At 26.6% G+C, this 26,219-nt stretch overlaps 1 protein-coding gene across 1 annotated transcript; it reads left to right on the top strand.

The window, feature by feature from the left end:
• Positions 1 to 5,138: 5,138 nt before the first annotated feature.
• Positions 5,139 to 19,569, top strand: LOC135923314 (uncharacterized). Its single transcript, XM_065457997.1, has 7 exons — positions 5,139 to 5,298; positions 8,297 to 8,396; positions 14,215 to 14,320; positions 14,659 to 14,744; positions 17,008 to 17,100; positions 18,126 to 18,185; positions 19,098 to 19,569. The coding sequence occupies exons 2-7, from the start codon at positions 8,322 to 8,324 to the stop codon at positions 19,146 to 19,148; spliced, it is 471 nt and encodes a 156-aa protein (XP_065314069.1). The 5' UTR covers positions 5,139 to 5,298; positions 8,297 to 8,321; the 3' UTR covers positions 19,149 to 19,569.
• Positions 19,570 to 26,219: the final 6,650 nt, after the last annotated feature.

Genomic DNA, 26,219 nt, shown 5'->3' with positions numbered 1-26,219 from the left:
ATTACATTTTTTGCATCTCTATATTTATACTAATAAATTTCTACATTACATAATACAATCTCGTCCATACACATATTAATATTTTATATGAACTCTTAATATTCAACTTTATATATATAAAAAATAATATTTTCATTCAAGTTATTTATATAAACAAAACTAATAATACCATTCCTAATTATCGCAACACCGATTACCACACAAAATATAGCTTTTTAAATTCACATAGTTGAGTCCTTCTCCCAAACAATATAAATTCCAGGAGTGTTGACAATGGAAAATTCGGAATATTAGAACTTTCACGGTTTAGTCTATTTGTTTCTAAGGTTATTCTAGTACTTTTTATTTCCGTTTTTAGAAATAAAATATTATTCTTCCAAAAAAAGACCCTACTATGTGACTAATAAAAGTGGTTAACATGACAAGTAGAATGATATGAGATAAAACGCAAATCAAAAAAAAAATATATATTTTATTTAAAACTCTGTTTTGCATTTATATATATATTTGGGTTTGGCTAAAGTTCAAATGCTTAGGTAAACACTGCAAATGCTCACGTAAAAAATTTTGATACATATTCTTATTAATTGAAGTAAGATTCATTTTGTTATGTTAAAAAAAATTTTTTTTACCTAAGCATTTGCAGTTTAGCTTGTCCTTTACAGCTTGCCTACGCATTAGTTTAGTCAAACCAGTGAATTATATAAATTTCTTTTTAATATGTATTATATTTTAGAAAATAAATTTAAAAACTTAAACAAATATTAATAATTTTAAAAAATAGTTTAGTAAAATCTTTAGTAAAGAGTAATAGGCGGATTATACAAAAAATAAATATATAGTATTAACATTATTCGTTAACTTGTTTTGAAGTACGCTAATGCCATTACTTGTATTTTTTTTAAAAAATTGTAACGTTTCTTTATAGCTTTTTTTACTATAGATAGGATATAGTAAAAATGATCAATCACGATTGACCATCATATTATTTATATTTAAAAAAAAAAATTAAACCTAAAAAATAAGATACAATTTATTTTTCTTTCAGCGTTCTTACTTTCTTATCACTGCCGTTATAGCGGTAACACCACCCAACCATAAAATTTTTTTATTTTATTGAGTTATAACTAGTTGTTAAAAGATACTTTTCAAACGGATCTAAATTACAGATACAATTGTAAAATATGGATCTTGTTGTAGTTTCCATTTTTACATGTATTTTACGCAGTCGCATTTTGATAAAATAGTTTCTTTTAACAGATGTATTAATTTCGAAAGAGCTGATATGATTATATTCATTACATTAGAAATTGTAAACATTAATTATCGGGCCTCTTTCATTTCATCTATAAATTTAACAACAAATATAAAAGATAGACAAAAAACTTTAAAAACGTACCTAGATATAGACATATTTTTATAAATGTATCAAGATACAAATACAACTTCTATTATACTTATATGAGGTGTGAATAATGCAATATCCGTTTATCTATAAAAAATTTTAGCCACATTAAACTTTTGCTACCAGAATACTTGATGTCAGATAGATTGTTATACTTAATAAATAACTAAGTTATATTGGTAAATATACTAAAATCCCAACATTTATTTTTAAAAAAAATAAAATAATTCAAAATTTGTAAGTAAAAACGAAAAAAAAAATCTCTAATATTAAATTATTTGACTTTCTTTTAGAGATTGTCTATATATATTGGTCTAAAAAATTATTATATATATTTATTTTTTTTAAATAAATTATAAAATATAATTTACCGTATTGTCGTCATCCATTAAAGTAAAATTCAAATTTGTCTGGTTTGTTTTTTTTGTAATTAAATAAACTGGGACCTATTATTAAATAAATTTAATTTCAAATAATAATTATTTTTTAATATATATATAAAAAAAAAGGTAAAATAAAAATTAAATTCAAAAAAAATGTAATTTAAAAAAAAATAAAATAGAAACTTTCTAAAAAAGTAACGAACTACAGATACATTTTTAGAAAAGTGTATATTTTAGTCAGATACCACACACATTTTTATAATTAGACTTTTAATAACTCTCGATAATAATCAAATAAATTTTGGTCGCGATAAATTTTTTGGAAAAGTTTCAATAATATATGCTTTTTTAAAAAAAATATTTAGAAAATATAATTATGAAAATAATAAATATTTGTGTATATATATTAATAAAAACAAATAAAAATAAAAAAGGAACAAATTAATGGACTAGATATTTATAATAATAATAAAAAATAGGTATAATATTTAACTTATATTTTTAAGGTATTAAAATGAAAAGCCAAAAAAAATTGAAACTTTTACGAGAGTAATAAAAGTATATATTAAATATGTAATTTACCTTGAAATATTTTTTGCAAAAATTTTATTTTTATTTTTATTAATTTTTTTTTTCTTTTCAAAATTTGTTTACCTACCAATGTCATAATCGAAATTGAGAAAATATTTTAATAAAAATTTTAATTTATTTTTAAAAATGCATCGCTTTTAATGATTTTAATAAAATTTATCAGAACTTATTTTAAAATAAGAGGGGGGGGGGGTGGCTGGCCGAATCATGTATTAGAAGATATGTTGGATCTCACCAAACTTGGAAGATCTTATTATAAAAAAATTTTTCGCCAACTTGCCCACAGCGAATTCACAGGGCTAATTAGCTTGATGATTAGTCTTAACGTTAATATGTACATTTTTTTTGTGCGATTTGGTAGCACCGTGTAAAAAAGAATAAAATGAGGCGGATTTCTTAAAAAATAAGGACAGCGAAAAATGTTTTTTTTGGGGGGGGGGGGCGGGGCGTCTTTTAAAGGGTCTTCCGCTCCGACCTCTATAAGCGTGTAAAATATTTTTTACAAAATAATTAAACAATTTTTTTCCTAAACCCAAACTTAATTTTTTTTAGTAGCTCTTTTCTAGAGGATATCTTTATTTCTATTTTGAAAACGTTTTTTTGGCTTTTTTTTCTACGAACTGGTGAAATGGGACTACAGAAGACAAGATAAGTAGTCGAGGCGGATTATGGAGCTTCGGGGATTGAGATGATTCCTAGCTAATTCCATTTTCGCCAACGTTTTCAACGGGGAACCAGATATTTCAAATAGAGGAGCAAAGAATAGATTTTTGGGGTGTTTTATAATTTCATATAATAACTATCTTATTTTAAATACACTCCCCACCCCCTTCCCCCAATACCCATATATTATATTTTACAAAATATAAAAAAATTAATTTGATATAAAATTTGATTAAATAACCGTTATTCAGCTGATTTCTATTTATAAATTGATATAAATAAATTAATATAATTTTATATTTATGACACAAAAGAAAATAAATGGGGATAAAAATAAATCATTTGCCGACCAGCGTTGCGTATTATTAATATTACCTGTAAGAAAAATAAAATGAAATTTTAATTTTAAACTATTTTATTTTTGTTTAAAAAAGCAATTAATTATTAAAAAAATTAGGATGATGGTTGTTATAATAGAATTCGTGTTTAAGTAAATCGGTTCTGGCGAAGACTTTTCTTACAGAAGATTTTCTAAGCTAAAATCTCATTTTAGAACCGCTAAGCAGTTTTTATTTTGGAGGGGGGGTTGTGGAGCCGTCTAAACCGGATATGGTTAAAATTGGGGGGGGGGGGGTAGGATATATTGTTAAATGGCCAGTCTTGAGTCGATTTTTTAAAAAGGTTTAACTCAATATTTCATCCAGAAAGAAAGAAAGAAAGAAAGAAAGAAAGAAAGAAAGAAAGAAAGAAAGAAAGAAAGAAAGAAAGAAAGAATTTTTAAAAAAGATTTTTTATTAGTGTTTTTTTTTTAAATGATAATAATATAATACATAATAGTGATAAAAAATTCAATATAAAATTGATAAATTTAGATATATTTAAAAAAAATTCCAAGGTCCGACCCGACTCGACCCGAATTTTTTTTTTAAATATCCGCCCTGGCCGGAACTCGATTATTTTAAATAACTTTGTAGATCTCTAATACATTATATATAAAAAAAAATATTCTTACGCTAGTACATATTAATATAATTATGTAATTTTTTTAAATAAAATAAAAGGCTTATCGAATTTAACGGCATATATGTTTTTTTTTGTGGTGAAAATGCGACTTCGTATATTAGTTGGGATAATTTAAAGTCAGATTTAAAATCATGCATATGGGCCCCAAGTGGGTGGTGTTGTAGCTCGTTTTAAGCCGATTCTTTAGGCTAACTCAATAGTTTATCCAGAAAGATATTGCCTAAACCCCTAGATTTTGACAATATACTTCTAGACCTTTGTTCCTTGTATGAGTAAAATCTTCAGATTTGGGTAATATTTTTCTGGGTGGCCGTTTACCAACATTGAGTGAGCCAGAAATATTTTATCAAAAAACTTGGTAAAACACCAACACACTAATTATACTTAATTTTATTATTATTATTTTTACTTTCCAAAGGGAATTAAAATGCGAAAAAATAAAAAAAAAATTTTTTTTTTTAATTTTTAACAATTTTAAGGCGATCTGGGTGAGTGAAACGTATATGTCGCAATTATATCGTACCTCCGGGAGTGTTAGAGGATTCTAATGACAACTGCATAAATTTATCCTATAACCAGGTAACCCAAAAACTATGAGAAAGAAAAAATGGCACTGATGGGATCGGAGGAAAAAAAATGGAATCAAAACAGGGTGAGGAGAAATAATCTTCTTACTTCTTTTTTTTTTAAATAATACCTTTAATAACCAGAATAGTTTTAAAAAAATTGATTTATTAAGTTGGAACGAAACCTTTTGTTAATGTATTAATTTTTAGATGTTCGTTATGCCAAAAAAAATATTATTTATTATTTTAAGAAAGGAAAAAACTAGGAAAATCAGAGGAAAATAAAAATTCATTTATTAAAGTATATTAAAAAATGATTTATTTCATTTCAAAATGTCGTAATTATGTAATAACATTAAATTTTATATAAACCTTGAACTATATTAATTTCAATTTCGTCGCAAATTTAAAAAAATGTCAATATTATTTTTTAAATTTTTTAAAAATACTATTTTTTAAAAGAAAAATAATAATAAATTTATTTATTAAAATAATAATTTTTAAAACAAAATTAAATATTAAATATTGATTTATTTTGGCAAATTATTAATTACTTTCTTTTATAAAAAATAAATAAATATTTCTCGTAAATATTTTATTTTATATTTGATATTAAGATAAAAATTCTGAGGTAAAAAGAAGAAGAGAAAAAATTATAAATCTAAAGGTAAAAAAAATATTTATTATTTGTTAATAAACGCGATTTGCGTCGATTTTTCAAAACGGATTTTATCTCGAAATATTACTATGTAAGCGTCGAGATTTGGCTGATAAGATGTCCGAGCGTTTCTGTCAGCTACGCGTAAAAAACTTTAGGATTTAACCTAACCTTTATTTTAGTTATAACCCTACAATTCGACTTTTTTAACAACATTACTACTCACCTATAAATAACCATTAAAAAATCATTTATAATTTTTTTTTTCATAAACCATTTCCACCCCAAGAAGTCATAATCTTTAAAAAAAAAAAACTTTTGATCCCAATTCATAAGATTGTAAAGTTTATCAGCTTCCAGCTCAGAAATTAGAATATTTTTATTAGGAACCGTCAAATATTTAGTTTATGTATCCTCTTTTTTTTTATTTGCTAATTTGTGGCTTAATTTTGGATGGATTTTATTCTCTTTAAGAGATCCTAAGATAAAAGTAAGATTTTAAATGGTCACCGATTTCATTTTCTATTTTCGTCCAGTTTCTCCTAAAAAAAGCTTAAACCACAACTCTTCTCTTCTCTTCTCTCTTCTCCTACAAATGTTGTTAGGCGCCGCAAAACTCAATATAATATCCAGAAAATTTTTTATGCAAGCTTTTATTCCTCTTAGATGGCACATAGGATTGAACATCTATTATCAAAATATCGACGCGTAGGCATTATTTTTTTCCTGCTATAATGTTGAGTGTCTGAACCGTTTAAACAACACACTTACAAACAAAAAAGAGAGAAGAAATTTAATTTTTTTTAAAAAAAACATGTGTTTTGGGAGGAATACAATAATCCTTATTTGGAATTCATTATTTAATCTTTCCCCACACTCGAAAGGCGGTTCAATAAATCAATCATATATTTATGTAAAATGTAGGTTATTATATATAATTATTTTATTTGTTTATTATCAATTTTATTCATAAATTAATTCAAAATAAAACAATTATTTTAATATATTTTGTATAATATAGATAAGATTATATTTTTTTTCTTTAATAATCTTCTTCTATATTGTTTAAAAAAAAAACTTATTATATAATTAAAAAATGACAAACTTATACTTATTAATTCTAATTAAAAGTGACAAATTTATTATAAACTTTATTCTAATTAAAAATTATTTATAAACTTAATTTTTATTAGCCCAATTATTTTATTTTATTTATTATTAAAAACAAAATCAATTTGAACAAAATTTTTGGAATAAAGCTTTTATTAATCATCAAAATTAAATTTCCTAAATTCGCAAATCAATAAAAATTATAAATTTACAGTTCAGCTTTTGTTATGATGGTGTTTATATTTGCGAAGAATAATATAATAATTTGTTTAATTACACTTATTTAACTGATAAAAGTTATAAATCTACCATGTGGAAACCTCTGAGATTTTCCTATCCTTATAATAAAAAAAACGCTCTGCAATCTACTTCCACATAGCTATCTATTGTGCTATTTTAAATCCTATTTTTATCGATATATATGATGAAATGGGAAACGGGTTTGGAGCCTTAGCATATTAAATTTCTTCCCAGCATATAATCTTGCAATATGCTCCATTACCTCACATAGAATGCAAGGACCACAACAATCTGGTAAAATAGCTGTTTTGAAAATTTTAACTTTTCTATTAGTATACAAAAAAATAGTTTTTTGTGGATTGATAATTAAAGGGGTGGAATATTTTAAAACTACATATTGCCTTTTTTTCTGCTAAGTATTTTCTTTTTTCCTAAAACTTTGTGGCCCAGGTTCAGGCGATATTCTTTTTAATCCTAGACTTTTCTAAAAAATCCTATTGGCGGCCATGGTTTGTTGCCGCATATTCTTATATTACTATTTTTCGACTCCTCTGAAATTGGTGGCACAATGGTAGAGCTTCTTGATCCACTGAGCATCTCTTCTTTCCGTTGATTGTATATTGAAGGTTGAGGTTTCAAGGCATACGCTGGTACATCCATCAGTTCAATTCTGGTGAACAACTAACGAGTAGTAAGAATGGTTTTATGAAATTCTTTAAAAAAAGAAGAAAATACACACTACAGCTGAAAATTTATTCGCTAACACGATTTCCTGTTTACGGCCATAGCAGTGTTATGTAAAATGCGAAGAGATTGGTCCTCCTTCAGTAAATAGTTAGAACTCCATTAATTTTCTTACCTCCCTTATTTCCTTTAGAAAAACGTTTAGACTTTAAAAAAAAAATATGTAAATAAATTGATTAATTCTAAATTTGCATTTATCATAATATTTACACTTTTTTGGTTCCATGAGTGCCCCACCACCCCGAGGCTGAAAAAAATATAGGCGGTATCCATTAAGTGCCCGTTAACACTTTGTCCAAACACTTACCCCTCTGAGAAAGAATGCTTAACTGTTGAATTTTATTTTAAGCATACTCCACTTTAGGCATATTTATTAATATTTATGACAATATTTATGATATTTATTATTAACAATATACGTATTTCTGATTTATTAATTTACTTTTACCTAATTTTACATAATCAATTTAAAAGAAGACAAAAAATAAAATACAAAGGAGATTAAATAAAAAAAAAAAGAATGAAAGTAAGAAAGTAAAAAAATAAAATTAAATACATAATAATAATGGTAAAAAATGTGTTTAAATAATAATAAATTTAATCTTGAAAAAGTCATTTATATAAATAAAAAATAACGTCCTTTAGCACAAATAACCTTTACTTTTTAGATTAAATGTCGTTTCGTATTAAAAAAATAAATATTTTTTTTACATTGAAGTAATTTGAACGAATGGTCTAGAAAGAAAGAAAGAAAGAAAGAAAGATAGAAAGATAGAAAGAAAGAAAGAAAGAAAGAAAGAAAGAAAGAAAGAAAGAAAGAAAGAAAGAAAGAAAGAAAGAAAGAATGAAAGAAAGAAAGAAAGAATGAAAATTTTAATTATATTTTATTTTTTATTCCAGTTAAAAAAAACAGATACTCGTAAGACAAAAAAACTGACATGGCCATTCTCAAATCCTGTTGTTTGTGCTTCTCCCTGAGGCAGGGGAGTATGATATCCGCGATCATTACCTTGGTAAAAACACAATGACGTAATGTTTTATTGTATGCGTTAACGTCTATGAGTTTTTTTCCGGCGCAATGTTTTATTTTTTTTCCAGAGATGTGAAACCGAACCCGAATTCAAGAATTTTTAAATTTCATTTAATGGAAATTTTGATAACGGGAACTTAATCGAAACCGATTTCCTAAGAGGGGTCCGGACCTGCCCCAGGTTCATTTTACCCCGGGTATAATGAGTTGTCCTAAAATCGGTATCTGTTTACTCTGTGCTTTCAAAATATCTAACCAAACAATTTTAAATTTCCTGAACCCGAATGACTCAAAGGTTTAACATCAAAATTATCTACAATTCATAAAGATGGGTATTTCTAAACATGCTGGAATACATGAATTTAATAAAACACCCTCAAAAAATGATTTAATTTTTTTTTTTTTTAAATAAGACTTTACCGGGAAAAAAAACGTATTTGACGCTAACATAATACATTCATTAAATATTTAATATAGTTTAAGAAATGATTTAGACGATACATTGTCTAATAGAAAGTAGGTTTAGGTGAATGCATCGAAGCAAAAAAAACAGAAGCAAAAAAGGAATGCCTTGAACCGTTTTATTCTATTCAGTAGAACACCTACCCCGATCACCACCCACTTTAAGCTATTATATAGATTTTATCGTTTCCATTTTATTTTTCCCTCACTCTCACTCTCTCTCACTTTCCCTGGGGAGCGGATAACTAGACAGCTGTATTTCCTTGTTGGCCCAATATATCTCTTATAGAAGCGGAAGAACGATGGAAGCCGTAAAATCTTTTTTTTTAAGAAAAATATCTACAATAGGATCATACCAGGGGGGGGGGGCATGATAAGATTTTTTTTTTTATCTATTCTTCCCTCCAATATATTATTTATTTATTTATTTATCAAGATTGGATTTCCATAATTTTTTTTCTCACCTTTTAAAATATAAAATATATATCAAGGGGGGGGGGGGGGGGGTATCATAAAGCGAATATTTTTGTTGCCAATAAAGAACACCTTCGTAAATATATAAAAATTATTGATTATATTTTTTTATATTAACGGTTAATGAAATTGTTTGTATTTTCTAATTATAATATATTATATGATTCAGATTAATTTTTTGATAAAATATCGGTATATTCCGGAAGGAGTAAAAATATATCTTGGCGCCAAAAACTTAAAAAGCGATTTTTATGTTTACCTTCCTCGCTTATGCCTTTTTTTCTCTCCATAAAATATTAAATTTTAATAATTGGCGTCGATATAAATAATAATAATAATAATAGTTATTTGATTTCAATTTTGAGGGAAACATTTTATGCGCATGCGCGTGCATGGAGATAACAGTTCGACAAGAATGTGACGTCATCTTAGGTATAGAAAGGGTTCCAAGATAATTCTGGTTTTTTGCAGGAGAGTTCTCACGCACGCACAAGAAAAAAGAAAAATTAAATGAATGGAGAAGAATATAATAGAATAGAAAAATAAAAGATTAAAAATTTATTCAATTTTTTTTATTAAACAAATTCAAAAGTATCCCAACTATTTTTATTCCTCCTTTGATTCGTAGAGTTTATTATTTATTTTTGAGATCAATTCTCCAAACCACTTTGCAAAGCGGGGAAGAACGTAGAAAGATGGAATAGCAAGAAATTCGAGGGAATTGGAAAATAAGAATAATAGAAAATCAATAACTTATAATCTAAATAAAAAATATATAATAATTAATATCATTTTACCAATTAATTTTTAGCAATCATAAAAATTATTCTCTACTTATAGATTTTTTGATCTATAATAATAATTCAAATTCTAGCTTTTTGTTTTTTTTGTTTATTTAGGTGAAATATGTTCTGAAAATAAAAAATATACTAATAATAATTTTTCTAAAAATTTAAATAATATTATTATTTAATTAATATTAATTAATATAAATATTTAAAAAAAATGTTAAAAAATACTGCAAAAGATGAATCAGATGAGATAGAATATATTATATCATATATATAATAAATTAATTATTCTAAAATTGGGATTTTGATTTATTTTAAATTCTTGGCGAATTATAATTTTAAAACTAATAATAAATTAATTTTATTTTTTTTTTAAATAATGATATTTCAAGGTTAAAATTTGGGTGTGTTTTAATTATCGTTCTAAATATAGTTCAAATAAACAAGATCGCTTTAAAAAAGAATGAAGTTTATTTCTCTCTCCTCTTCTCTTCTCTTCTCTTCTCTTCTCTTCTCTTCTCTTCTCTTCTCTTCTCTTCTCTTCTCTTCTCTTCTCTTCTCTTCTCTTCTCTTCCAATACAAATATAAAGAAAATATATACCTGCGAAATTCATTTCGAAGCAAACATTTTTTTGAAAAATTTTGACACGCCTTCGCTTTCACATATGAAATTTATAATGGGAAATTAGAATGCTTTAATTTTTAAATTTTTTAGCGTTTGGACCAAAATTCCCCCGGATTATGATAATCTACGGACAAAATTTTTTCCTAAAAATGATTGAAAATTGTTATTAAAAAATGATATATCGGTTAAGTTTCTTTTGATCAGGGGTAGCCTGAAACTTCGAAACTATAAATAACAAAAAATCCTTCAAAAGTCGCATCCCATGTGACATTGATGCCTCGCATAAAAATTTTTCCGGAAATGAAAATAGGAACTAAATTTCCCCATATCCAAATTCGTAGAAATTTTTTCAAAAAAAAGCAGAAATCATATATTTTTTTAAATATTTTTAACCACGCGACTGACCCCGTTAAAAGGTCTGTTCCTCACTGTCCAGATTTTGTGACCTCTGAGCCTACACCTGTCACTTAAAAACACGGGGTTAAAAGAAAATTTGAACATGAAAGATTTGAAATGTAGTTTTTATATTTTAACTAATTCGTATTTCTACCAGTCAAAAAGGTGAAAGAAAATAATTATTTTATTAATATTAAGATAATTTTTCATAGTACCATCATCACTAACTTGTTTAAAAAAACAAATTACAAAAAATAAAGCCAAGTTTAACATATTTTTGTGTAACTGATTTTTTGGCTTCGTTTCTTCAAATACATAAATTATGGTAATTTATAATAAATTTTCAAATTTTTTTTTTTAGCATAACTTTTTCGAAAATTTATTTTAAAAAAAAACGTATAAATACATGTTATTTTATCCTCTAAAATTTAATTATTATTTTTGTGTCTCCATCATTTTAAGAAAGCAAAAAACTTGGAAATAATATTTATATAAGAGACCTGCAAAGGTATCATTTACTGCCCGGTTCGGTTAAATTTAAAAAATTTAAATTACGGCTCGGCTCGAGTATCCGGCATGTCTCTGATATATATTATAACAACTAATATGTGCAAGAACCCAAAGAATCCTTTATAGCGCGATGTAATTGAGCGTTTTGGCAAACAAAGGCACTTCAAATGGATTTGTAAACATTAACAAAAACGTAAATAGTTTGCTTCTTTTTTTTTTATCTAAAACTCTCAAATTGGTTCGAACTATTAGCTTCGTTATTTGGGACACTATTACATTTCACACTTTCAACAAAAATAATTAACGTTTTTTTTGTTTCTCCTTAATTTTTTTGCTATATGTTAGATATAGAGGCAGGGTATAACAGATCTACTCCCAACCTCCATCTCTCCCCCCCCCACAAGCTAATGACGATATTATCCAAATTAAGTCCACACAACTTCAGTTTTCCTCTCTGAGGTAAAAATGTCTTAAGTGTGGTTAAAAAAATTGATACAGCGTTTTCTAAGTTCGCGAACATAAATTTCGCAGAAATGGAACAAAAAAAAATGTGACTAAATTTCCTATACAAAATATTCTTCAAAATTCCCCCAAAAAATATCTCTATAAGTAATATATATTACTAAACCACGAAAATTTCATTTGATAATTTTTTTATTCTTTCTTTGTTTTCTTTCTTTCTTTTCTTTTCTTTCTTTCTTTCTTTTTTTCTTTCTTTCTTTTCTTTCTTTCTTTCTTTCTTTCTTTCTTTCTTTCTTTCTTTCTTTCTTTCTTTCTTTCTTTCTTTCTTTCTTTCTTTCTATGACATATATAATAACCTAGACTGACGATTCATTCATTAAAATTCATTTTTTAAGCGTCGTTAAAAAGCAAATCAGCTGGACCCGCCATTTTGGTAAACACATATAATAATTATTCTCATGTTAAAAACTATTAAATTGATAACTTGTATTCCTTATTATCTCCATGATCCGGTAATTCATTAATAAAGTTTTGCATCAGATATGGGAATAAATTAGGCTTCTCGTTTAAAATTTTAAATAATGATGAATGTAACCAAGATGACGTCTTCAGCTGATTTGCATTGATGTATACCTTAAATGAATGAATCGTCAGTCTAGGTATTATATATACATTGATCTATATAACCCGGCCTCCATATTGGCTACCATTTGACATTAACGTTCAAAAGGTTGAAAACTCAGTTCCAGATTTGCAAGCCTCTAGTAGATCTCATCTGCCACCTAAAAAATAATTGTTTTTTATTTTACAAAATTTGAGGGGGAATTTTTATCTACATTTATTCAATTCTCAATAAAGGAATTTATAGGTCCGGGGTAATTATTTTCCAATCCAATTTTATATTTTTAAAGAAGAAAATGAAAATCAAAATTCGTTAAATATTTATGTTTATTATACAGATTGTAACATGTGAATATTAATTAAAATACAAAAATGGCGCTTGATTATTCTTAAATTCCAATATGATAATCTCAAAAAAAAGGTTGAGATAAAACTACAATTATATTTTTTTTGTTTTTTTTTTCAATCATACTTCTAACTGTTTTTTTTATGACTGGCATTCATAACAGACAGTAGGTGGCAGGCGGAGGGGGATGCTTTCGAAGATTTTGTCGAGTTTCCAAAAATCAATTGCTAAATATAAAATAAAAAAATAAGACTCAACTCGATATGTTACGATTGCTTTAAAATCATTATAGAAAAGTGCTTTCTTTATCTCTTTCTTTCTTTCTTCCTTTCTTTCTTTCTTTCTTTCTTTCTTCCTTTCTTTCACGCGCATCTATAAAAACTCTTCTTTTTTTCTGAATTCCATACTCCCTCAGATTCCTGCCTTTTTACCTCCATGAGAAGTGAGGCATGGCAAACTGGTCCTGAATATCTGGCGTTGTAATCCTTAAGTCAAGCAATTACAATCTACTCCCAACCAAAAAATGCTCTTTCTTCATCTCTAGAAGGGAAATTCCCTCTATTCTCCCCATTCCCTATCTTGTACCCATTTTTTGTGCCCTGATATGTGATTCACCCTAATGATGATTCACCAAGTTTATATATATGACCCATCAACCCCAAAGAGTAACTAATATATAAACTTGTGTTTATAAACTACATAACTTTAGTAAACTATAATACCGTAGCCATGTTTTTATTCAAAAATATTCTAATCAATATTCAAGTTGAGACTTAACTTAGAGGCTTAATTCTATTTTTTAGGCTAATGACTAAACATCAATAGAGATGGTCAGATTAGGTAATTTAACAACGCTAATAAAAACTGAAAGAGAATTTTTTGCATACTTCAAGCCGGCAAAGGCACCGTTTTCCTTATAAAGCACAAGACCAAGAATTTTCGTCTGTAGAACCTCTTCAGAATATGTTCCATCCAACTAAGGATTAATCCCTTTCAAGATACCCCTTTATCCCAACATTTATACAAATGCTTCTTCGAAGATATTTTATAAACGTTATTAATTATTGATTATGCGAGTTTTACTTAACTTATAAGGTTTCCTTTTTATATTTAGATTTATTTCCTGCTACAAGCCATATCCAGAATATACTATTTGACGGCATGGAACAAGAAGAATATAGATTATCTTCACGCCGGAACGACTCCTGATAGAATAAGAGGTTTGTGTTTATATTAATGGTCTTATTTACATTTTAAATTAAAAAAATTTGGGACGGTCTGATCAAACATTTCAAGATAATATGATGTAAACCGCGATAACATTCCTACCACTACCTATAAGCACAATCTCCAGGATTACATAATATTCTTATAGCTAAAACCCTAACCGGGTCGGCCGGTTTTAAAAATTGACCTAAACCGGGTCGGCCGGTTTTAAAAATCGACCTAAACCGGGTCGTTTAACAACACTTATGAGGAAGTAACGAATAAACCTTACGAATATACGAAACGAATTATTATTAATAACAAATTTTGAAAAACAATAATATAACGCAAGGTTTCAATATTGGATGGGGTTTGGAACTTTTGTTCGCCATATTCGTGGTCATCTCATCGATATTTCTGATAATGGGTATTAGACGGGTAAATTGACATTTTTATATTTAATGAATTATATCTAAAAGGGTTTGGGTCAGCTTAGTAATACTATTAAGAAAGAATTAAAGAGGCAAATAAGATAAAAATGGCTGTCAGAATGGCCCCTACAAATTTTAAGCGAGAGAATTTATGATGGAATTAGAAGATGGTGACCAAAATATTGCAATTTAACCATTCTCGATATGCATAAGTTTCATAAATAGCTGGCTTACTTATTTAGATTTTTGAGTCTCTATTAATTTAATTGATTACAAAAAATCTTATATCAGTAAGATTAATAAATTTTATTTAAAAGATATGATGAGTGTTTTATTTTGAGAAGTATTGACACTAGTGTTGATAAATAGGTATCTAATATTCTCACTTTTTAGCTTTAAGTTCCATTGATAACAATTCCTCATATATTAATGTTATAAATTATACTTCACTTTCCATTTTCGTAACATTAAATAATATATTAAAATTAAAACAAAATAAAAACTTACAATGACTTTTGCAAATATATTATAATTATATATCAAATTATGAATGAATGTGAAGAATTATTTTAGAGTAAAATAATATATATTAACAAACATTGAAACTTATTCTTACACATATAATCTCATTAAATAATCACACAAATGAAGAAATTTAATCTTTTATCAATATTAAATGTAAAACAAATTCACCAATACAAAATTTCATAAATGGTAAAACAATTTCATAAATTTTAAATGCAACAATTTCAGCAATATTAAATGCAAAACAATTTTATAAATGTCAAATGTAAAACAATTACATCTATTTAAATACTCATTATTCATAAAAAGTAGAGTGGCCTGATTGACTGAATAACACACATCATGCATGAACTAGACTTAATTATTTATAATCTAATTACAATTATTTGTTAATATAAATTTCAGGTATGATCTACATTTTTAAAAAACATTATAAAAATATTATTCATTTTAACTTGGATCTTTTTTTATTTTAAGAGGTATAATTAGTTATTGGCAGACACAGTTATTGCTAAATAAATATTTGAAGGAACTCTAATTATTTTTAAAGAATCTTAATATAATATTTATAAATGCATATAATTTGATTATTAAGCTTAAAATATTTGAGCATTTTTAATTATAAGTTAAAGAGAAATTTAACGAATAGCTAAACGACAAAATACCTAATTATAACTTAAAAATAGTAAAGACGGTAGTCGGTATGATACCTGCCCACTGTACTTTTTTGAATGATGAAATTGTTGTGCATTTAATATGAAGTAATTGTTTTACATTTTATATTTATATAATTGTTTTGCATTTAATATTCATAAAATTGTTTTGTATTTAATATTTATGAAATTGTTTTGCATCTAATATTAATAAAATTGTTTTACATTTAATATTTATAAAATTGTTTTACATTTAATATTTATAAAATTGTTTTGCATTTAATATTGATGAAATTGTTGCATTTAAAATTTATGAAATTGTTTTACATTTATTATTTATGAAATTTTGCATTATTAGTGAATTTGTTTTACAGTTAATATTGATATTATATGTTTATGACTTTCAATGTTTGTTAATATATATTAATAATATGAAAATGTAAATCTTCACATTAATTTATATATTTGCAAAGGAGTCGAATTTATAATGTTAATATATAAGATATTGTTATAAACGAAACTTAAAGCTAAAAAATTGGATCACATACTTCTCAAAATAAAACACTAATCATATCTTTTAAATAACATTTGCACATCTAACTGATATAAGATTTTGTATAATCATTTAATTAAGCAAACCAGCTATTTATGAAACTTATGATATTGGGAATGGTTAAATTGCAATATCTTGGTTACCATGTTTTAATTCCATTATAAATTATCTAACTTAAAATTTGTAGGGGCTATTTTGACAACCATTTTCGCAAATTGCTTTTTTATAAAAACTTATAAATTGAGCAATTAGATATTTGAGTGTACAAATATTAAACTTAAGCGAAATTTAGTGAATAGTTAACCGATAAAATACTTAATTATAAGGGCGGAACGATACCGGGCAGTAATTTATTATATTTACCCGCGTTCATAATTAAGCTGTATTTTTTAAATAAACCGATGTTTACTTAATAGCTTGTTTGTTAAAAGTTGAGTTTTGCCGTGTTTTTTATCATTGATTCTTAAATGACTCTTAAAGCACAATTTTATCTTTTAACATATTATTTTATTATATATACTCGAATTATCTGATGAAAGAATAATCGGAGTTACTTTGTACCATGGATGGTGAGTCTAATGCTCATGATAATAATAGTCCTATGTTCATCGATTGCCACCTTAGCTTTGGGGGTAATTATTGTTCCATTTTATATAAAAATGTTTAATAATATATAATGTAACATACGAATATAATGCGGTTAGTTGGTTTTTTAAAAAAAAAAAATTAGATATATATATTTAATATTTCGGAGTCTCTAAAATCTCAATTGTAAAATCATTCACGAGGGCGGTCGCTAAATTTAGAAATATCCGATTTTAACGTATCTGTATATTACATGAATGCGTAGAAGATTTTTGTTCTTTTTTTTATAAATCGGTTAGTGAAATTGTCTGAAATGAAATGGAAGGGTGGTAGACACCATGCTGGATAATATCTTCAGATGATTTAAAATTGAGACTCCGAATCCTCACGTGAGTATACCTTTTCCCAGTTACTATAACTTATTAATCGGTTATTATACTTTTTCTAAATTGTGTAAATATACATTTGTTTTTTTTAAAAAAAGGAGTCTCTCTGATTTTGAAAATGGATAATTAAAAAAACCTGTAAATGTATATCTTTTAACTCCACATGGAACCCATAAGGATTCTAAATCTCTAATTATAAATTATTTACTGGGCGCTATTTCTAAATTTTAAAATGAAAGAATTTAGAGTTGCTTTGTTTGGCCTAAAACATATGTTGGAGGAGGGGGGGGGGGGTTATGTATATAAATTTCCTATTATTTTATTAAAAATAAGTTAATATGTTATATCGTTTTAGCAAATCATTCAAACTTAAATCACCGTATAACGCTGGTTGTTTTTTAAACAAAAATTTGAAAGGTCTAATTATATCGGAATTCCGAAAATTTTTACCATAAAATTAACAAAAATTTGTGACACAAGATATGTATTCCATACCTGCTGAAATATGATTCCTGTAAAATTAGATCTCTCAAAAAGATGTTATTTACTAAAAACCTGAGGGGTAGGGGGTTATATGAGCATAGTTCCTGAATTGACTAAACTACTATCACATCACATACATATTATATCTAATAAGATAGAACACATAATTTTGTATACATTTTTAATGTTCATGTTTTTTATAGCACGGTGTGGTCAGCTTCCTAGCTAGCGCCATCGTCAACATAATTGTGGCTCTCTTTTTGGTAAGCCAATTAAAATAAATTACTATCATCTTCTATTTTTTATGTGCCTTGTATTAACCCTTCGTTATACCAGGTGGAGTTATACACCCACCACCATACTTTTTAATTGCATTGCGAAGATTAACAATAAAACTCTATAAATATTTTCTATCTGGAAGTTCTTTTTTTCTTCAATAGCGTCTTAATAATTTTTTTTTTTTTTACTAAACAATATTACTAGAAACTTTGATTGGTGAATTAGAAAGAAAATGTTTTTTCTGATAATTGGGCAACTTCATATGCTTTATTTTCAATGCAAAAAAAAAAGAAAGAGTATAATGGTTTTAAAAATGTTAATAAAAGAGACTATGAATTATTTGGTGTTATTATAATAATTTATATTTAATATAGAAAATTAAAATTTTAGATTTTTTCAGTAATTCTTAAACTTTATTATATTGCTCGATCAAATTTTAAAATAATTATCATGGTTGTTAGACAAGTTTTATTTATGTATTATGTTTTAAATATAATTCTGATAGCCGCATTCATAGTGGATCCAATCCGACACTTTTTAACAGCTGATCGATTTTTTAAAATCTGATTCTCATAAACCGATTTAAAATCGATCAGCTGTTAAATTGGATCCACTATGAATGCGGCCTTAATTAAGGGTTGCCATATGGAATTTTATCTTCTTCACCACACAGATAACGAGGGGTTTAAAATCTCATGTGCTTTAAATGTCCCTTGCAATATAAGTATAACTTTTTTTAAATGATTTTTCTCTTTATTTTTTTTTTATTTAGTGTAATTTTGGAATTATCTTTTTTTTTTTAAACCATATTTAATTGCATTTACTTTTATTTTTCCGAATAACTTTTTAATATATTCTTTAAAATTAACAAATTATATTTAAACTCAAATATTTAGGTTTATTGTTTGCTCTGCGTGGTGTCTTACTACCAAGAATTGGGAGGTTGAAAAGAGATTTTAAGGAATGAACGAAATTTTGAAATTGGATTCACAATAATGGCGGGAACCAAAAAAAATTAAACTTTTATTTTAAACCAATTTGTATTCTACTCAAAAAAAAACATTAACTAATGGGTTTGTGTACTAATTTATATATATATAAAAAAATTATATTTGCAAAATATATTATATAATATAAAATATACAATTTGCGCTTATATAATTATAAATAATAATTTTACCTTTTTAAATTAATTAATATTATTTTTTTAGTTTTTTTTAAACCCTATTTTATTGTCAAATATTATATAATATCTGTAATGATAAAAAAATTTATATTATAAATTTGTTCATAGATTTATTAAAACCCTTATTTATGTATTTTTTTAAAACAAAAAGAATTATGTTAAATAGCAGCAGCTCATTAATTTAAATAATGAAATATGTTCATTTTTATTTTACCTTATATTTTTCAGGTTCATATTAATATATTATAATTAATAAAACAGATATAGCTCATCTAGAAAAAAAATATTATCTTCATTCTATATTTTACCAGTGTTGTTAAACGCTAACTCAATATTTAACCAGAAATATTGCCTAAGCTGTTCGAGATTTCTGTAATATACCTTTAGACCTTTCTTCCTTCTGTAAGCCAAATCTTCAGCGAGCCGTTTAACAAGAATAATATTTACTTTTTGCTAATTTAGTTACAAATTCATAATGGCAACTCGAAATAAATAACGGAGCCTGTATCTCTGTAAAAAAATAGTAATAATTACGTTACTTCTTTCAAAAAAAAGAAATATTACGTTATACTCAAGAAGTTGATCACTAATATAAATTTTTTGTTCCTTTTATCTACTCAACTGGTTATACATATATATAAATTTACAAAATTCGAATAATAAATAAATGCACTGAAAAAACATATATAATTTTGATTTTCCAATATTATAATTATAAGTAATATAACCTTATTTAATAAAAATTTATATGAAAATATCATTTAAAAATTTTTAATTTATTTATAAGTTTTAATGTTTTTTTAAAACATATGCAATTTAATTTTTGCCATTAAGTGAAGTCAATGAAATAGCATTTATTATTAATTAAAATTTAACTATATTACTTATCAAATTTCTATTACATTTAGTGCTAGCAGTAGAATAATTTTTAGAAACTACAGGAACACAAAAGTTCTTTAAAAGACAAAAGTTTGTACAGCTGCAATAATAAAATCAGTCCTTGGATCATTCTCTCCCAAACTAGCAATAACCAATATTTTTAGGATCCTTCCTATAGCTATATATGAAATCAAAACAATTATATTAACAACATGAATCATTCATTTATTATCATACCTACATAATTTTAAAAATATAACCAATTACTCAAAATTTTGATTCTTATATTCCGACCTGAAATTTTAACACAACAATCAGCATATCTCAACCAAAATTCCTTCCTACCTTGTTAAATGACATTGGTATTTTAGTATTTTAATCCTTCCCAATATCTGGCAATCCCTTTGACTTTAAACATATTAACCTAACCCTTACACGCCATTTTATATATCGCTGCACAACAATCATTAATATTATAACATTATAGTGACTTGCTCAACAGTAACTTACCACCAAGATTTCTTTGATTCAATCAACGATGAAATTACTTATCTCAATCAAATATAGTTTTAAATAGATACTGCTGCACAACAATCATAATACAAGAACTTTATTGTGGCTTCAACTTACCACCAAGATTTCTTTGACTCAATCAATGATATTCCTGCACAACAATCATTAATACAAGAACATTGTGGCTTGCTCAACACTAACATACCACCAAGATGTCTTTGATTCAATCAATGATGAAAATACTTATCTCTCAATCATATATAGTTTTAAGTTAATTTATCTACTTGATTTTAAAAATATTTTTAAACATTCCAAAATTCCACAATCATCTAAACCTCAAATTTTAATATATATTTTTCAAAAATATAGATTTTAAGTTAGTTTGTATTTTATTTTTTAAAATATAAATTTTTATTTAAACATTACTCAATTATTCTTAATACAACAAAATTTAAATTTTCAATTTAATTTTATAACTTTTATTTATTTATTTTTTTTTTAATTATTTTTTTTTTAAATAATATTTTAGAAAAGTTATTCATTCATACATACCCCCTACCCTCTTCTCCTTTTTTTTATTTTTATTCTTCTAAAATGGGTATGTCAAGCATTTGTAATGCCTGCCATAGAAATATAACCTTGACCCAAGCTATTTGTTTTTATAAACATGGGCCCAGGTCAAAACCATGTATAAACTCTGGTAAACCCCCTTCAAATGAAATTTTGTACAACAAAATTGAATCAACCCCCATTGTAATTCAAAATTTATTTTTATCCTGATTTTTATGATAATTTTTTAAAGTGGGAAAAACCACCAACCTTAATCCACCTACCCCTTAAATCAAGGTCTTTAATTTCTAATTTTTTAACAACACTTATTATGGAAGTTAATTCAAATTTAAATTCCCTTAAAGCTTGGGAGAATCTTTTAACCTTTCCTTTTAAAGTCTTAATTAAACCTACAGATAAAAATAAAAAAACTATTTTGCATGAGAGTATAAAATATAAAATAGACCATTTTTATGATTTAGAAATGGAAAATTACGTTCCTGATGTAAGGGCTACACCTGATTTTGCCCATAAATGTAAAATTATATCAAAAAAAATAGACCAAGGGGACGTATGTGGAGCTCTTAAATTAGCTTCATCTAATGATAAATTGGCTCCATTTGATGAACATACTTTTACTTTATTAAAAGAATTGCACCCTCAGGCTTTTCCTGAAGATCTTCCCATCTCTATAAAATCTAATTTAATCGAAATAGGTAAGGAAGAATTAATTAAAATTAAAACAGTTTTATCTTTTAATAAAAACTCTGCAGGGGGAATTGACGGTTTTCGCCCCTCTTATTTCCAATTTTTAATTAACCCTAAAAATCCTTATCAAGATTCATTTGTAAATTCAATGATAATACTTAGTGAAAATATATTGAACAATGATTTACCTAGTCAAATTCACCAAATTATTTTTGGCGCAAGATTAATTGCTTTTTCTAAGCCTGATGGTGGAGTTCGGCCAATTGCAATAGGGTCTTTTTTTAGGAGACTTTTAGCTAAGATAATCGTTGAGCGCATCAAACCTGATGCTTCAAAAATGTTCCAAACATATCAACTAGGCTTTGGTACCAAAGGGGGATGCGAAATAGCCGCTCACTCTCTTCGCATATATATCGAAGATCCTCCTCCAGACGCCGTAGTCTGTAAGCTTGATTTTAAAAATGCTTTTAATTCTTTATCCAGAAAAACATTTTTGAACATTTTTTATGAAAAATTCCCAGTTTATGCAAGATTTATTGAACAGTCTTTTATGGCTGTAGAACCCCTCTCAAATTCGGGGAATATACAATTCCTTCTGACGAAGGTATTCAACAAGGAGACCCTTTGGGCCCTCTGATCTTTAGTTTAGGTATACATAACCTAGTTCATTGTCTAAAATCCTCTTTTAATTTAGATTTAAACATATGGTATCTAGATGATGGTACCATTTGCGGACCTTCTAAAAATATTCTTGCAGCGATAGATTATATAGAGAAGAATTCTCTAAACATAGGCCTTACTCTAAATAAAGCTAAATCGGAAATATGCTTTTTAAATTCAAATACTCTCAAAGTCCAAGGGTTTAAAATCATCAAAAAAAGTGAAATTAATCTTCTAGGTTCACCTTTAAGCAGTTTTTCCAACTGTGAGGTGTTCGTGGAAAAATTTTTCGAAGGCTTATCAGGTCTTGAAACTATTTTAAACGAAATTCCTTCACACCAGAGCTTTTTTCTTTTAAAAAAATATTTATTTTTACCAAAGATTGTACATATTTTTAGATCTTCTTCTTCTTTTTTTTAAATAATGAAATTATTAATCGTGTTCATGAATTTTTTAGAAGCTTATTAGAAAATATTTTAAATATTAAATTGGAAGATTTTAATTGGGGTTTCTCACAATTACCCTCGAAAATGGGTGGTTTAGATTTATATCCTTTAAACCTTCTATCTCTTTCCTCATTTTTGGCATCGCGTTTGATGAATAACGCCATGATATCTTCTTTTATCTCTCCTAAAGATAACCTTTTAAACTCAGCCTTGACAACCTGGGTATCTTTAGCTCCACCTGAAGCTGTCTTACCCACGATCTTAACACACCAATCTATTTTCGAACCTTTAATTAAAAATTTTTTTAAAATAATCTCATCAAACCCCCTTTGGAGTATATTCAACTATTACAGAATGCTGACTGTACTAGTGGTTATGAATGGTTGGAAGCATTACCAAGTCGTAACCTAGGTAACCTCTTATCAGATGAACAATTAAGAGTTGCCATAGGCCATCGACTTGGATGTAACATATTGTTCAACCACATACATGCATCAAATGTAAAACATTAGTTGACTCCAAAGGGAGACATGGTCTAAATTGTATATATAGTCAAGGCAGGCATGCAAGGCATGCAACAATTAATTTAGCTATTAGCCGTTCTCTTACCAGGGCCCGAATACCAAACATCCTGGAGCCTACAAATTTATCGTTAGATGATGGCTTAAGACCTGATGGCTTAACTTCCGTGCCTTGGTCTTTAGGGAAATCCTTAATTTGGGACTTCACATGCGTATCTTCTTTCCCAAAAAATTTAAATTCTAATCCGGTTGATATAGCCGAGAAAAAAAAACAATGAAATATTCCAAATTCACAAATTATATTTTTACACCGATTGTTATCTCTTCCCTTGGACATATGCCAAGTGGAACTTTAAAGTTTTTAAAAAATATAGGGGATAAGATAAGAGCTCTTACATCAGAACCTAAAGAATTTTATTTCTTAAAACAAAACCTACAAATCATAATTTTAAAATATAATTACGCTTGTTGTTTTTTGGGAACTTGTAGTCCCACCACGGTTTTTATATAATATTTTTATTTTATTTTATTTTTGATAACTATATATTGAATAAAAAGATTAAACATAAAAAAAAAAAAAAAAAAAGTAATAAAATATATAATCTAATGTTTATAATGTTGATTTTTTTTTAACAATATTAAGATTCTGACCCGTAATAACTCTTCTCAGAAGCGAAAAGTCTCGCAGCTGCGCAATTACGTGTTTAATTATTTTGTATAAAAATCTTGATTTTAATACAACTCAAGTAAATTTTTGTTTATTGGGTAATGTAGATTCGGGTAATATCTTTTATAATATACTATATTTAGTTAAAGATAAAGTATATATATTAATTAATTTAATACTTGAATTTATTTGTACAAATGATTAATGTATAATAGTGTAAGGAAAATAAAAAGTAACGAGTTACCATAATTAATTACTTGAGTTTAACAGTAATTCTGTTACTTTTTTTGGAAAACTCTAACTTTATAAATTATATAAACAAACTTTGTATCAATTTTTTTTAAAAAAAATGGTTCATAAATTTCATTGAACTATGTTGAAAGAATTGCATATGGGACACTTGGGTGCTGGAAAAACCAAGGCATTAGCTAAGGGTTACGTGTATTGGTCAAGAATGAACACGGATTATTGATCTCGAAGTAAGAAATTTCGAATCATGCAATATTTGGGCAGTGAATCCTAATACAATACAACACCCATGATTTAAAATGAACATGAAAAGAAAGCTGGAGAAAAAGAAAACAGATTTAGATATAGCACTGGAAGGGTTTTTTATTTAATTATCGCAATACTCCGAAAAGCACGTCAGGCGTTAGCGCCATGCAAATTATTATTATCGCACGACGCTATAACAAAATGGGACTCATTGAAACCAGTAACAACAAAGAAAGAATACAAGAATAAAAACAGTTAAAAGGGTGATAAATAAAGGGGACAGCGTAATTTTTGAAGACAAAATGGGATAAAGGTGTTATCGTAGGGAAAGAAAGCCAATTATTATACAAGATCGACACTGGGTGTAAAATTTTTGGTAGGCATATAAACCAAATAGATAAAGGAGCATGCGAGGCAGCAAGTGAAAACAACGGACCGATAAGAATTTTTGAAGGGGAGGGGGAAGAGACATAATGAAAGAGGGATATGAATAAAACGTTTACCAAATTATTTCAAAGATTTTGCGATGAACGTAAAGGAATATAAAAATACATATATATAAAATAAAAAGGCTAAAAACGCAAATATAAAAGAAATTTATAAAATTAAAACGCTTGAAATACTTAAAACGCGAAATAAATTCTTGTTCTCACGGGCGCAAAATGGTAATGTATGACGATGATCAATGATAAGACGATGATGATCAATGAAGGCCAGTGGCGTATCCAGAATTTTCTTATAGGGGGGGGGGGGAAGATTTTATTTTGGGGGGGGGGGACTTCGCCCCCATACCTTCTTCTTCGGCCTGCTTTCCCCCGGTCTTCGGCCGGGTCTTATGTTTTAGCTATTTTTTTAAATTATTCATAATTTAATAATAATTATTATATTTCTATTTTTAACTATTATTTACAAATTCGTGCTTATGAATATTACAAGCCTATTTTTTATTATTTTAAGTTAGGTCTATTACATTTAATAAAGTTTTTTTAAATGTAAAGTTTGAAATAAAGTTTAATGTCATTTTTTTATAAAATTTTAAAAACTAGCCTCAGCTTCTCATACAATATAAGTAGAATATAATGTTTTTATTGAAAATACTAATAGACCTGTGTATAAAATATTGACTATAAAATAATTTTAAAAACCAGTTTTTTTAACCTCTTATCAAATGCAATATTATACAAAAAATTATATTAAGCACTATAATTATAATGTGATCTTTAATTTTCGTGGAAATGTTGCCAATTCATCAAGAATTTCGTTAGTCGTTGGAACCAAATCTCTGTGGATATTTAACAGAGCTAACCCATTTAGCCAAGATTCGGAAGTAATACTTCTTAAATATATTTTCAACCTTCTCAAGTTGGAAAAAGTCCTTTATTCGTACATGTTGT

This window comes from Gordionus sp. m RMFG-2023, chromosome 2 (genome assembly GCF_954871325.1).
Source record: "Gordionus sp. m RMFG-2023 chromosome 2, tfGorSpeb1-WG-v2, whole genome shotgun sequence".
Taxonomy (NCBI): domain Eukaryota; kingdom Metazoa; phylum Nematomorpha; class Gordioida; order Chordodea; family Parachordodidae; genus Gordionus; species Gordionus sp. m RMFG-2023.
This window is presented reverse-complemented; position numbering and strand designations above follow the sequence as displayed.

Excerpts from the sequence above, each read along its gene's own strand:
- LOC135923314 (XM_065457997.1), top strand. The coding sequence starts at position 8,322 with ATGGCCATTCTCAAATCCTGTTGTTTGTGCTTCTCCCTGAGGCAGGGG. Across the intron at positions 17,101-18,125 it reads TTGCCACCTTAGCTTTGGGG|CACGGTGTGGTCAGCTTCCT; the intron begins GTAATTATTGTT and ends TGTTTTTTATAG. Across the intron at positions 18,186-19,097 it reads TAATTGTGGCTCTCTTTTTG|GTTTATTGTTTGCTCTGCGT; the intron begins GTAAGCCAATTA and ends TCAAATATTTAG.